The sequence below is a fragment of the Motacilla alba genome, chromosome 27 (assembly GCF_015832195.1).
Source record: "Motacilla alba alba isolate MOTALB_02 chromosome 27, Motacilla_alba_V1.0_pri, whole genome shotgun sequence".
NCBI classification, from domain to species: domain Eukaryota; kingdom Metazoa; phylum Chordata; class Aves; order Passeriformes; family Motacillidae; genus Motacilla; species Motacilla alba.
The window spans coordinates 3,639,030-3,654,109 of record NC_052042.1 but is presented as its reverse complement, the minus strand read 5'-3'; the positions used below and the strand labels follow the sequence as shown (position 1 = coordinate 3,654,109).

The following is a 15,080-nucleotide window of genomic DNA, read 5'->3' as shown; positions in this document are numbered from 1 at the left end:
TGGGTTTATTTTATCTTTGTGCCTTTTAGTATTTTTTAGTATTGTTGTTCAATAGTCACTTCAATACAAAAAAACCTGGTAGTTATTTTGTTTAGATGTTTTATCAGGCAGTGGTGAGGGGTAATTCCTAAATGACCCAGTGCAGAATGCACCTGGTGGAAATTTCACTTCTAAATATAGGAGAGAAACTTTCATCATTCCCCTTTGTGGAGTGGAGGCTCAATGGTAATGAGTCTCCTCGGTTTTATTGTGACTTGAAACAAAAATAGAAACAAATCAAATTGAAATGCAGCTCTGAGAATTGGAAAGAAAATAAAAAAAATCAGCCAGGCATCATTTTCCAAGTGCTCAGATGTGTATTTTCTACTTCATTAATACCAGTGCCTCTCTATCATTAAAGCATAGTGTAATTTATCTAGTTGTACCATTAATTGCAAAATAACAGCAACCAAACAACACACGTCGTTTCCAAGCTCATGTGAGTCAGGAAACTTGAATTATGTAACTGGATCTTCAAGCATCTTACTTAAAACAATGATTTTTCTTATAAAGATTAATATTCCTGTGGAAAGCTATGATTTCACACGCAGTATTTCCCCTTTATAATCATTTTCTGCCTAATCATACTTCAGTGTTTTTCTAGGATTTTAATTCAAAAGGTTTCAAAATTATGTTGAAGTTATACTAACAGAGATAGGGGTAAAGGAGAAATATTCCCCAAAACTGAGAGTTCCCAAAGCTGGAGTAAAACAGGACAAACTGCACAGCAACACTGTGCAGTGCTGAGTTTAGAGAAGGAAATGGAATTTGACTTAATTTAACTGCATTTAAATACTCTTAACTGAAACTACAAACAGAATTTGGGGAAGCAGGATGACCTTCCCTGGGACAAATTGGAGCAGGGGCTGGAAAACTATAGCTAGTGTATGCTGAAACTACCACAGGGTTGCATTTTGGTTGTTAAATTTTAAAAAGTGGCAATAATTTGCCATTTTTACTCAACTTTCTACACCCTCAGTGCTGGAGGAGAGCACAGAGGAAATGCCATCCCACATCCTCAGGCCTGCAGGGCTCAGGTTTTCCAACACCTGTCCCAGATGAAATTTATTTTTAATTTTGACACCTGTTAACATTATCCTTTCAGATTTGAATATCTTTAAAGTCTCCCTCTTACAAAAAAAAAAAAAAACCAAAGAAAAAGATGAAACTGCACAAGCTCTTCCCTTCCTTTGCCGTTAAGATACCATCACCCAGAGAAAACATTTCTAAAATGACAATTCCTGAAGTCCAGCAAGGCAGATACAATCACAACCGTTAAATCAGACTTCAATGAGACAGTTAATCAGAGAACATCTGGACCCAACAGTCAGACTGAGAAAGGCCACATGTTAAATTCAGATAATCGCTGGCATTACTTATATCAAGGGACCAATCACTAATGTGACCACTCAGGCACGGTCGGCTCTGGTCAACTGTGCTTCAAATGAACTTCAAACCTGAGAAATTCAATGTATCATTTCATTTAATCTTTGTAAATTCGTCTCCCAGGAGCCTTTCTGACAATGCAATATTTTCTTGTAAGAAAAATTAAACACGGAGAGAAAACAAGATAAAATAATATGAAAAACAGGGAAATCTGTGAAAAATACCTGAGGAATTTTAACACATATAGGCTGAAGGCAGGAGCTTGGTTCAGATGGTCTTGAACACCTTGAACTGATTTGATTGAACTATAAAATAATTCCAATAGCGAATAATCTTGACTTCAATTTTAAAATACACCTGCGTTGCCTCCTATTTGAGGTTATTTAACCAAATATTTGTAGTTTACTTTTCGCACAGCCCTGTAGAGAAACGAGCGCGTCCGCTTTTTGTTCCCTTAGTAACACTGATCTTACAGCATAAACGGAGTCTGCCCAACAAACCCAGCCCTCCCTGGAAGAGCAGGATCGCTTGCCCAACAAACCCAGCCCTCCCTGGAAGAGCAGGATCGCTCCCAGCGCCCGTCGGGAGCACCTGCAGCTCCCGGAGCGGCTCCTGGAGGTGGAGCTCCTGCACCAGGAGAGGAGCGCGGCAGGTGAGCGCAGCCACACGCTGCTCCACGGGAGTACAGCCAGCCGAGCTCCGAGTGGACGAAATTCCCAACGCTCCTGCAGAGCAAAAGGAGCTAAAGGCGGAACGAGAGCTGCGGGGAATGCAGCGTGATGGGAGACGGCGCTGGGGACACGGCAAAGCCGGCCCGGGGAGCCGCAGCTGGAGCAGGCACCGAGCACCCGCTGCAAGCTCTGCACGGTTCAGTTCAAAGCCAGTCAGCAACGAGATAAAAGAGCCATCAATTCCAGTGCTCAGGGGACTATTTGTATGTATTTTAGCAAAGTTTTGACTCTTGTGGATCAGTTTCTCTTTCTCGAAACTTTTCCAGTAGCACAAACGGTGAACCTGTCCCTTCAGCTCACATTTTGTGCCAAATAAACAGTCTGGTTTGGGGGCAAAATGTGACTCATCCCCATTAACTGATTTCTTTTTCACTAATCTGTATTTCCAAAAATAGATTATTTCCTGCAATAACATGTGATTTGAGTTCCCAGAGCATATTTCTGCATCTTCACTTATTTTCTGCTGAGGGGAATGGGGAGGGATCACAGCTCATCTGTCTTGGACTAGAGTTTAGTTCAATGCCAAAGTAATACATATTTCTCTCTCCTGTAATTTCAGGGAATTATTTTGTATGGATCCAAGATACACATTGTAGAACAAGTGAAAAAAAAGGAGTTTTAAAAGTTACAGAATGAAGGCCATCATCTATTGAATAACTGTGCATCCATCCTCTTTCCAGCCCTTGTTCTGTCTCAAAGCTTCCACTGGGAGTCAGGATATCTCAAAATTAAATTCTATTTCCTAATCACTATAATGGGTTAATTAGAATGAGAAATAGCTGCACTTTCTGATTATCTCCAGGCAATCAGACTATCCGAGTGTCTGTGTCAGTGCTGAGTGCTCAGGATAGTCCAGCTGATGTCAATCATTTACAGGCTGGGTGACACCACCGCCCCGTTGATGTCACCGAGCGTGCCTGGCAGCATTCCTGCCGCTGACGGCACAGTCTGAAGAGTTCAAACAAAGTCAAGAGGATCGTTTGTTGATAAGGAAAACGCGGCTTTCAGTCCCAGTAGAGCCCCCAGAGAAGCCTGACCCGTTCAGCACAGGCTCCTTGCTGGGTTTAACACTACAGAAATCCCCTTGCAGTGAACTTCTGCTGATGTTGTGAGATAACCCCAAGTCCCATGAGCGCCGGGGCTCGAGCTGGGCTTGGGAGATTAAATATTCTGATAAAAAACGGCACTTCCTTTCCAGGCAGATAAGTGCATGTTCTTGCAGCACCGCTGGAACCTCGCTGAGCGCCCCAGTGAGGCTCTGTCACCTCTCCTGCCTCACTCCAGCCTTTCAACCGCCCCCCTCACACACCTCAGTGCAGCAGCAATTAACATCCATAAACCACAAATGCGGCTTTTATCTCTTTTTAGCTCACAACCATGAAAGCTCGCTGACATTCATAACACCCCAAAAGTTGTCTGCCTCAACAGCTGAGAGAATTAAGACATAATTAAACGTTCGTGCTTGACTGCGACTCCCAGAGGACGGAACGTGGCTTTTTTTAATTTAATTTTTAAATTAAAGACGTGTCGACTTTGGCCACCAAAGGTAACAGTGTTGGGGGCACATAAAGAGACAGGGGAAATCAAGAGCTTCCCCCCCTCTCTCATTGCTTGTCTCTTTTCAGACTAGACACAGGAAGCACCATGGGAACGGTGTATTTTTATGGTTGCAGGCAAGCATACACCATGTGCACCACAGCGTGCAGCTTCCAGTCCCTTGAGGCAAGAAAAGGGGGTTTTGTTTCTTTTTTTTTTTCCTTCTTCCCCATCAAGCTTTTAATTACCATTTTACTATAGCCTGCTGCCTAATTGTTTGCCCGATGCTTAGCACTGATCATCGTGGAAGCCTGTTTAACAGGGGGGTGGAGTAGGACAAGTTGAGTTATTTCCATCTCACCTGTGTCAGGACACACATAAAAACCACCATAAGCTGGTGTGTTTGCACAGGCTCAGAGATGTACAAATACAAAACTGTTTGCTGGAAAAGTGGAATTTTTTTCGTACCAAATGAGCTCCAGTGATGGTGTTTCAGCCCTATGCATTAATTTAGTGCTTTTATGAACTGTCTGTAAGATTTTAAAAGGATCCCAGTGCCACTTTCAGCATAAAAGGCTCCACCAAATCAAATCAGACAACATCTAGATTTAAACAGGTCCAGCTTCTGCTCAAAGCCTCAGAATAATTCCCCAGAACGTACTCACAGTGTCACCCATGAATAATGCAAGAATCACAAAAACACATAGTCCAAGAAACTGGGAGATTCCTGCTCACTACCGATGGCTGACAAGACATGGAAAAACCAGCCGTAATTGTGCTGGAGAAAAACATGTTACAGGCATACTAAGGCAGTGGAAAGCAGGTTATCGAAGGCCTGATCTCTCTCCATGAGTCAGTGGCCTCGTGTTCCCATGATGGCCTTCAGCAGATGGAACAAACCCCGGGGGCACGGATCATGCAGGGGTTCAGGAGAGAGAAAGGAGAGGTTTCTGTGTCGCCGGCTGTCATCAGCGATGAATTGGGAAGGTGCTGGAGTGGAATTGCTCACTCGCAAACATGATTAACATGTATGAGAACCACATCAACATTTTTCATTATTTCTGTTCCAATTTGATATAAAATGAGGGGATTACCGATTGCCAAATAAAGAAATGGAGCTTTTTGGGTTTTATTAACCAATAGGTTTTTCAGGTGTAGACAGGACACAATCCTTTTCCCAAAAGTTATCACAATACTGATGATATTTCTATTTTGTGATCCTGGAAAATATTATATATGCATTTTACCAGGGTTAGTGATCCCCAAAAGATAATCCTCCCACCAGGACAGCACTGTCAGAATGTGGCTCCATTTATAGAAGTCAGACAGTAGTTAGTGACCCACGAGGACTGCTCAGGGACTAACAGAGCTGCTGCTATTTTATAGAGGGCATGACATGAAAGCTGAGATTATTTGTGAATTTCAGTCTCCAACAGCAACTGAACTGGTGTTGTTGGGAGGAAATTTAAGTGCACCTCCTGATGGTTGCAGGGCCTGGAGTACTAGCACAGCATGCTTAAATATTTAAGATTTATTCTGCTTCCGGTATCAGAATGACTGCAGAGAACAGTGTGTGAAGCACTGAAGCAAACACAATGTATATTTTATTCTGTGCCATTTCACATGGCGATGCTGGAGGTGCCTTTTTTGTGCATTTGAAGCAGCTTTCTCCTTGCAGTCGTGGCTTTATTCCTACAGTGAGCAGCAAGGAATGGGGCGCTGTGGTACTGAAGGTTCATACTCACTTTATAATGAATGAGCTCTAATGGTAAGGGAGGCTGCTGGAGGGAAATGATGTTTTATTGATATTTATAACATTGTCTTTGAGATGTAAATTTTCCGTGTTTGCATTCCAGAACAAATGGTAAAGAGACTTTAAGAGATCAGCAGCAATATAAAAAATGAATGGTAAGAGCTGTACTGACACAGTCTCTCACGTGTCCAAATTGTTCCTGACTTAAATGTAAGGAAAAGAGGGTGAGAAATGGTACTGCAGGCGCAGGGCAGCCAGAGAACAGGAAAAGGACTTGCTTCATGCCTGGACAGTATGGACATGGCTCCTGGAAGGGGAAGGTGGGAAGCTACAACAACTCTTCTCAGGTGGTCAATACTGAGGAGTTTGGGAAAGAAACCCTGTCCTGGCTTCCTGCACGCACAGCTCAGTGAGCAGGAGGAGTGAAGATCTGGGACACTGGGAAAGCACAGGGAGAAGTGAGCCAGTGAGAGTGGAACTGGTGCAAGGGATGGACAAACAGCTGGAGCATGGCCGTGAATATTTTATGTCCAGTGGGATCTGAGAGATCAGCTGCCTTGGATGTAGAAAATGCTCAAGTCTTCCATATTCTGTCTATTCTATCAAACTTCTGTATTTAGGGTGAGCAGAGCAGATCTCACCTGCCCAAAGCAGGCTCTATATTGCAGACATCTATAATGAGTTAATCTCGACTGTAGAGTCCTGCTAAGCAGCAGCTGCTCTGGGGACACGAGACTTTTCATCCTCATCCAGACACCCAAATTTGGTCAGAAAACTTGTGTGATGTCTCTCCATAAATTGCCCAGAAAGGCCAGACACCAGCAGTTCCAGATATTGGCACTGTAGATCTTTGAGTGAGATTCATCTCACCACTCTCTTGAGTGTTTTATGTTTGCTTGCAATTTGTTAACCAATAAAAACATTTGATCTTTAATAACGCAAAAGTATAACCTCTCCAAAATAATCACATTAATGTTAGAGGGAAAAACCAAAGCTACTTACACAGCCAAAACACATAATTCTTTAGTGATTTACTTGATTCATGTGATACAAACTCCACCTCTAACTCCTACCCAAAGCCACAGCCGTAATTTCCCTTGGCGCTGCTTCACTGCCATGGCCTTGTGTCACAGAAAAGCCCTGTGAAACTGGTGACACCATGTGTGCTGTGCCCAGGACACGTGCCCCACATCCCCCAGCAGGCACGCTCCTCACAGGCTGTGGCTGAGGCCCCTGGCACGGGTGAACACTCTCAGATCATGGGCAGGAGCTGTTGTTCATGCTGTGATTGCAGTTTAGGAGCTCCTACAGCACGGGAGAAACTCAACACGTGTGTCATGGACACATGTAAACCCCTGAGCTCTGTGAGATTGCCAAGTTTCAGGAGCTGCTGCAGTTATCTTCTATCTATAAATGAAGAGGGCCTGCTGGTTTTTAAAGACAGCATATATTAGTTTACTATTTTAATTAATCCCTATGTTTTCTTTCAGACCTGTAGGAAGGATATTTTCTTCAGCAATAAACATGGAAAACAGACCAACCTCCCTTTCACCCCATTTAAAATCCAGCATTGCTGCTTCAGTTTTAAATTTTACAGGTCTGAGTGGTCCTGTGAATTTGAGATAACTTGTTCTTTCTTCCAAAAAAAAAGGAATAAATTATCAAGTTATTTTTTAGGTATGAAAGTACTTAGCAGCATAAATAAAAATTGCAGTCCTAACACGGGATTTGCCTATGCAAACTGCTCTTAGGAATTTGTTAGCACACACATTAGAGGCTCACCAGATGCACTTGCTCTTTTATCTTCCCATCCATATTTCACAGATCCTGTAAAATTGACCTTGCTAAAATGCACGTGAGGTTCCCTGACGGAAAAGTGTTGCTCCTCTTTAGAGTGTGTTGAAGTGCTCCCAGTGAATTGTATTGCTATTCCTTTTAAAGCTACGCTCTCACAGCATAATCAGGCGAATAAAAAGACAAGATACAATTATTATTTATCAGAATTCCAACTCTACTTTACCTCCTGCTTCTTCATTAGACTGATTGTGTTCCTTCATATCTTCCACATTATCCATGCTTTCCATTTCCTGGGATTTGTTCAGATTACAGTCTGTCAAATCCTCTTGCTCCTCTGAAAAAAAAAAGGCAAAAAATAATTAACTATTTATTCTCCAAGAATATTTCCAGGTGATTCCCTCAAAGAAAGCACCTGCACACTCCCAGCACTGCTGACAGTCCCCACAATTCTGTTATTTCTACAGATGCACTGGTTGCACTTTGGGGAATGATTTCACTTCCCAAAATCCTACACAAACTCTCACACACACCTGGAACACATTTTCAGCTTCTGCTCAGATCTAAATATTCTGGAGGTTATTCTAAATGGCAGCAGGAATAAAATCCAGTGTATCTAACTCTATCATAGGTGCTCTGACAGCTGCTGTGAGCAGGGATGGAGCTCCTCGGAACAAGGCAAAGGAATCACAGCTCCACTTTGTTCTTTTGGGCAAAATATTAATAATTCTGGCCTTAGGCCAGAAAACTGCTCAAGCACATGTAATCAAGGCCTCTTTGAACCCACTTGCACTTCTCTGCTTATTCCACATGTGTATTTTTAAATGTTAACATTATCATGCAGACCAGCATCCCAGGGATCCCAGCCTCTCCACTCGGAAATACAGACACATTTTTAACTGTAGTGAAATTTATTTGGGCAAAGTGTTTCAAATGAAGCCTCTTTCATTAACCCCACAATGCAAACTAGCTCCATATTACGTGTATTTCTGTAAATTTCAAATCAATATTTCTCTAAAAATACAGACTCTTTTTTTCAAATATTATGGGAATTTTTTAAATTTACAGTAATACTGGGAAATTGCTGGCAAATTCTTTAATCTACTGACACTGGGAAATTACTGGCAAATTCTTTAACCTACTGACAGCTGGATGGTAACACCTCTGATCCTTCTCAAGTTAAATATGGCATTGGAGCTGAAAAGAGGCTCGACTTTTTGATTAACAAGAAAGTGAAACACTTGTCAAACTCACTCAGGAGGTTTGTTTTCATATTTTTAGAAATGCAGTCAACCAAGAGAATTGTATTATTCTTGCTTCCCTAATCAAAACTTCCAGCTTTCTCCTGAAAATATTTCCTTCTCTCCTATACAGTCCTTTTTTCCCACTTCACTATTATTTTCCTGTATTATATTGAACTTCCACGGTTTTATTTCATCTCTAAAATATACTTTTTTGCCTTTAATGCCCCTTTTTGTACTTTTGACTGTTATTCAGTGTCCTGGGACCCTAAAGCAGCTACAATTAATGTCTTTTTCTCCATTTAAATATAAAATTGTGAAGAGAGGGTGGAAGAACACAACTGAAGAGCACAGTACCTGCAGCTACGGGCTGTTCCTGAGGGTTACTGAGATCCATCCCGGGCTGTGAATCTGCAAAAGACAGAAAAGCAGCCTGAGCTGTCTAATATTTAGAACAGTTCACCCCACAGTTGTTACAATCTTATAAATTCCTGTATTCTTTGCTGAAAGTAAAATTGAAAAAGAAAACGTTTCAAAGAAATAAAAAACCAAATGAGTATCATGCTTCACTTCTTTATATCCTGAGCACTGGTCTGTGCCCAGAAAAGGGATTAAATATGATTTTCTAACCTCAAAAATTATAGAACAGAGTACCTTATGCTTTCAGTTTACTCATCGAGTACCCTGTGAGCACAGTGCAGCCGTAGTAACTCTGTAGGAAGTTAATTTCTCTAAAGCACAAAGATATTTTTACATTCCTTTTCCAACACAAAGGGAAACCCCCATTATCTTCACAAGGTCTACTTGGTTTTCATGGGAATGCAAGTCTAATTCCCACTGAGAAATTCCAAAAGGGATCAAACGCTAGGAATTTTAAAAATTTTTCCGAGGACTACCCGTGCAGCCTGGTTTCCCAGCGTGCTGGGGGCTCAGCAGGGCTCTGAAGCCAGCACAAGCTGCAGGTGTTCCCACTGCCCAGTGCCCAAAGTTCAGCTGTTGAGTTGAATTGGAGGCACAGACCTGAGCTGTCCCGTTATGTCTTTATTCCAGACCTCTCTGCCTTAAGATTTTATTGTTAGGAGGCTGAATTCTCAACACAGACATAGTTACCTGCTTCCTTCCTCCTTTCTTTCCTGTAGCTTTTCCCCCCTCTTTCTTTTTTACATGCCATAACATCTTTTATCAGCTTTGAAGCTAAAAAATAATAGTTTCTGGACCAGGAAAATTTCTTCCTGGCAGTTACATAACAGAAACACCCAGGCAGCAGGCATGAGGTGTTAACCACGGGTGACATTTACCCCATAATTATCTGTCTTTACCTCCTCTGCATATGGAACTTTTTTGTGGTCTCTGCAACGTTAAAATATAAAGTCTCTGGTAACTCTCCAGCGAGGCAGCATGGTATCAGAAGAGGTACTCCAAAAAAAACTGCATGAATGAGGAGGGGATAATATGTGCAATGAAATAGAGGCCTTGCATCATAAAGATAGTCACAGAATTAAATGACAAAAAGTTCAGATATTTACTGAATCAATATTCTGAAGTAAATAAGAAAGATCAAGGAGTTGTATAGTTACAGCCCTTAATTTCTCATTTTCATTCTATTATGCCAGGAAAATTGAGGTACAAAGAAGCAAATGGACTGATTTATACAGCAAATAATGATAAGAAAACGTCAGTAAATTCTGGGTAAATGAACAAAATTTTCTCTAATATTGATTTTAACTTTACATTGCAATAAGTTGCCCAGAGCAGCTGTGGCTGCCCCATCCCTGGAAGTGCTCAATGCCAGGCTGGATGGGGCTTGGAGCAGCCTGGGAGAGTGGAAGGTGTCCCTGCCCATGGCAGGGGGTGCAACTGGATGAGCTTTAATGCTCTTCCATCCCAAAACTGTGATTTCATGAATACAGGCAATTAAATTGCACAAACCCTTGTAATTCTGCACATAATTAAATGGAATCTCCCTTATTCTGCAACATTTGATTTTGGGTTTAATTGCATTCAGAATCCCTGCACAGTTGCTCCGTTTGGGTGATGGGGGTCAAAGCCCCAGGCTGAAGCCCCAAGGTGCCATTGAAACCTTGGCAGCAATTCTGCGTTTCCCTGAGCTCCAAGGAGGTCATGGAAGAAAAAACTAGAACCCTTACATGACTGCTTGAATTCCAATAATTCTACATATATTCCTGGATAACTACATGTTTTTAGAAACCATTGGATTCCTCAGGTTTCCCTGGCAGCTGCAGGACAACTTGCTGGAGAATGGCATTGCTTGAACCCCACAAGAGCTGAGCAGGACCTGCTCAGCCTCCTCAAACCCTCATCTCCTCCCTGCTGAGATGGAGTCTGCGAATTTATTCATATTTTGTTGAACACCACAGTTTCATGGCCATAATGGCTGCTGGGCAGGATAACCCTTGGGAAGAGATAAGAGCAATGACACACCGCAGAATGTTTCTCTCCTTGCTTGAGAAACATCCTGGTCTTTGTCTCACTTTCAAGCCTCCAACCTCCCCTCACCAGCACCTGGTTTCTTTAGAGTATCAGTCTCCAGCATCTTCTTAGAGCCTTAGTGGTCTCTTCATATTTAACCTCAGGTCTCTTTCCTGACTATCCTAAGCCAAGTCCTTCATGGCGACAGGAGAACATGTGAGTAGATTCCACCCCTGATTCTCTACCAACAAGGTTATTTTTCTACCAAATGTTCAGAAAAACACAAGGCAGGAAATCACTTACAGAACACGTTTGTCTTCCCAAGCTTCAAAGAGCTCCACTGGCTGGGGTGCATGGGAAGGGGACGCCCGTCTGTGTGCTGCAGCTGAGGCACAATGTGCATTTACAAAGCAGAAGTAAAATTCATGTGCTTTCGAAACCAATCCTTGGCCATCCTGTGTTCTACACCAATAGGCAAAGGGAGCCAAAATATTCAAATAGCTTGCTAAAAAAGTGCAGTGGTATTTTAGTATGCAACACTGTTCATACTTTATCCTGGTATTTGACCAGAGCAGCCAACCAGAAATTTAACCCCCCTAAAATGGATATTTTTCAAATCCCTGATGACCATGTTTCCTTTCTGTCCTTAATACAGAATGGGAGGTATATTTTGAATTATTATAATTTCACCTGTTTGTCCTCAAAATGAAAGCAGAATGCTGCCTTTTCCCTGCTGGCTGCACTTTTCAGCTCAACAGCACAGGGAAGGAGACACCTTTGAAAGTGCCATCTGCTCTTCATCCTTCCATCACTGTAGATGGAGCAGAAACAGTTTCCTTGTCTGAAGTCAGTGCCTTCACTATGTACACCACTCAACCTCTTCCAACCCAACAAGTTCTTCACCTTCAACTCACACTGTACCATTGAGGAGAGAAATTCTAGCTGATGTTTCCACTGAATATATTCCTTCATCATCCACAGCCTCCATGGCTTTGTGAAGAAGGCACCTGGGCCAAGTAAATTCTTTGTGGGGTGTCTGATACTTTGCTGTTCTTAAGCACCACGCAGTGTGTGAAACATCACGGGCATTTTAAGTGCACATGTCATTTTGGGAGGAAATCCTGATCAGCACTGATGTTATACACTGATCAGCAGTGTATAATTAAGGATATTTCTCTCATATTGGTGCATACGAGCTTCTAAACCCAGCAGAATAATTCAGTGATTCAATACAGGATATCCTGAATCACAGAATATCCTGAGTTGGAAGAGATCCACTGGGATCATCAAAGTCCAACTCCTGATCCAACCTGTTGATCCCAGCCCAGAGCCTGGAGATGACAGCTCCAGCTGGACAGTTCTTTCAGCAGTCACAAAACCAAACCACTCAGGGAGAAATACAATCAAGTGAACGACAAATTTTGGTTCAAACACCCCCCCTTGCCAGGGCCTGTCCGCTCCTCTGTGACCCCACCAAACCTCCACACACTGGGTGTGGAAAATCCAAGCCAGCTGCGTTATCCCTCTGTCCTCAGGGCACGGAGATTTGTCCAAGAGCCACAGAAACACTCCTGAAAGTTACTGTGTCCAAGGATAACACATTACAACAGTGTTGCACTAACTTCATCCCCAATCCAGCGCCCTCAGGCACATTAATGCATCCTCATCATCCTCAAGTACAGACCCAAAACCTGAAGGATCATTTCCGTGTTCACTTTGAGCACACAAGAAATAAGAACACCAAGGAAAGGACTTCTTAGATAAGCTCAGTTATAGTGAAACCCTGTTATTTTCTAATTGCAGACTAATCCAACACGCCTCACAAACTTTCCCTCCCAAAAAGACAGCAATCCCAACTCGATCAAGAAAATGAAGCTGCATTTTTAAGTGGCAAAGTGCCCCCAAACCCATTCTATCAAATCATTAGTTACTTCTCTCCAACAGCAACAATCTTGGTTCAGTCAGATTCAATGACTGATTATTTACAGGAAAACAGTTAAAAAACCTTTAGCAAAGGAAAATGCATTTTTAAATAGGCATCTGCAGCTAACTTAAAATAACCAAAAGCCTCAAGTCACTGAGACAGGACAGAATCTAAACTGAAGCCCTTAAAGCACTGAAGTAAGAATCTCCACCTTTGAAACAAGAAACCAAGTGATGCTTTGCAAAACTCCTTTGCCAGGATTGTTAAAAACACCAGAAATACTGCTTTTATAAGACAGGTAATTATTCCAGAACCCAGTATTAACTCCCAGATCGGTTTTTGCTGGCTCTGAATATTATAGGCATGTTTTACAGGTGAAAAGAAAGAAGACATCCTCGAATTCGTTAAACCCCAGAATAAGAGCAGCAGATAAAGCGCGCTCCAAACCCTGGCTTTATCACGCGCTTTGTGATATCTCTGAAATTAAACAGAGACGGGGCAAAAAGCCTCGTTCGTTTCCCGTTTAATTGCTACTCGCGATTCGATTTCTTTTCCAGAGCCTGCGAATTATTTGCAGCGAGCGCTGAAGAAGCGGCCGAAAGCCCCCGGGCGATGGAGCCGCTGCGGGCCCCGGCGGGACGGAGGGTCCGGGGGAAGAGCGGGGTCGTTTCTCACCTTCCATGCTCCGTTCGCGGGTCCCGGCTCCACCTGCCCGCCCGTGCTCGGGACTGCCAGCGGAGCGCACCGGCCTCGCCTCCCGCCCGTCACCGTGACATCCGGCTCGGCGCTCGGCGGGCGGAGAGCGGCGCCGGGCGGCGGGGAGAGGAGCCGACCCGGTGCCGGTGCCGGTGCCGGACTCGCCTGCCTTGGAGCCGCTAGCAGGGGACTCCCGCCCCTCGGGAGGGGCAGCAGGGGGCAGGGGGCTGAGGGCACAGCGCCTGTTTTGGAGAGTTGGGGGAGCCCCCAGCCACTTTCGTGCCCAGAATGGGCACAGCCCGCACTGTGTGTTAAAGTTAAACGGCTGAGATAGTAGTGAAGGGATCTTAGGTTGAGATGGTTTTCTTAAGAAAACAGCGTCGCTATTTAGCAGAAAATCAAAGTACAAAGTTCTTCAATAAAAGGAAATGAACAGGAATTTCAAAGTCCTCTAGTACAGACTCCAAAAAGGGGCTCATTCCACACTGGCCTGAACAGGGCTTTGAGAGCCAGGTGCAGAGTATCCCTGCTGAGGCAGAGGGTAGCAGCAGGTGACATTTAGAGGTCACTCCAGGCCCAAAACCAGTTAATGAAGTGAGAAGTGAAATCGGGATCTGAGCTCATCACTTGGATCTAAACCCAAAGGCAGCAAGCACAAATTATCATAGATCAGGAGCAGGATAACAACATGGAAACATGATTCTCCTACTCACTTCCTGTGTGGTGCCAACGGCTGCTTCTTACACCGGTGCTTTTCCATTGCTTGGAAAAAGATTCTAGAAATAAAATGTTAAAAAAAAAAAAAAAAAAAGAAGTGGGATAATCAAGCAATTCTTGGCTATTCCTAATCTCTGTAATTCTCTTCCAGAATAATTTAATATTTAGGCAGGTTTCCTGGTTCTGCAAATTTTAAGGATGACCTGGGATTGCTGTGCAGCAATCAGAAACCTCTGGTTTCCATCCCAGGATTATCCATGGCCATTTTCTCTTACTGCCAGATTTGTTCTCTGATTTCAATCCCTACTTTCCCTCATGTTTTCCCTCAGAGAAACAATTGTATCTTCACTCTGTTTTTATTGTAAGGGCACAAATCAAACAAGCTTGGTTTTCCCAGGCTATAAAAACATCCCTGTGCTAATTGTGACTCTCCTCAGTGTGATCCCACCTTTGGATCACTCACCTGAAAGATCAGAGACAGAAATTGTGGTCTGCAGGCTCTCCAGAGCCCTTCAACAGGTCCTTTACATGACTCTGCACTCCTGGAAATCTCTCTACATATTTCCTAGGATAAAATATTCAGCTTTTTAATGTCTACTCACTCCATGATCAAGTTTACAACTGCAGATTTTTTCCTCTTCTATCATTTCCTACTGATACTCTATTAATTAAAAAAAAACCAAAACATGAAAACAAAACAAAACAAAAACCAACCAAAAGATAATCCCAGCCAAACCCCAGTAATCTAGGTTTGAAATACAAATATAAATACCTGAATTCACATTTTGTCCTATTAAATCCTCCCTGCAACTCTTCCTGTTCTTAAAAATAAC

The 15,080-nt window shown here is 42.9% G+C and overlaps 1 protein-coding gene across 5 annotated transcripts in view; it reads right to left on the bottom strand.

Annotated features, from left to right (window-relative positions):
* The window catches only part of IKZF3 (IKAROS family zinc finger 3), a 36,165-nt gene extending 21,368 nt beyond the window's left edge, over positions 1 to 14,797 (bottom strand). For 2 of the 5 annotated variants that reach the window (XM_038163047.1, XM_038163048.1), the window contains exons 1-4: positions 13,510 to 13,574; positions 11,214 to 11,295; positions 8,838 to 8,891; positions 7,466 to 7,576 (exon numbers count right to left, since the gene is read on the bottom strand). In XM_038163047.1, coding sequence (XP_038018975.1) covers positions 7,466 to 7,576; positions 8,838 to 8,891; positions 11,214 to 11,265 — 217 coding nt within the window. In that variant the 5' untranslated portion in view covers positions 11,266 to 11,295; positions 13,510 to 13,574. Of the gene's footprint in view, positions 1 to 7,465; positions 7,577 to 8,837; positions 8,892 to 11,213; positions 11,296 to 13,509; positions 13,628 to 14,243; positions 14,307 to 14,710 lie in introns of those variants that run through there. The other 3 variants (XM_038163046.1, XM_038163049.1, XM_038163045.1) reach the window with 3 other exon arrangements.
* Positions 14,798 to 15,080: the final 283 nt, after the last annotated feature.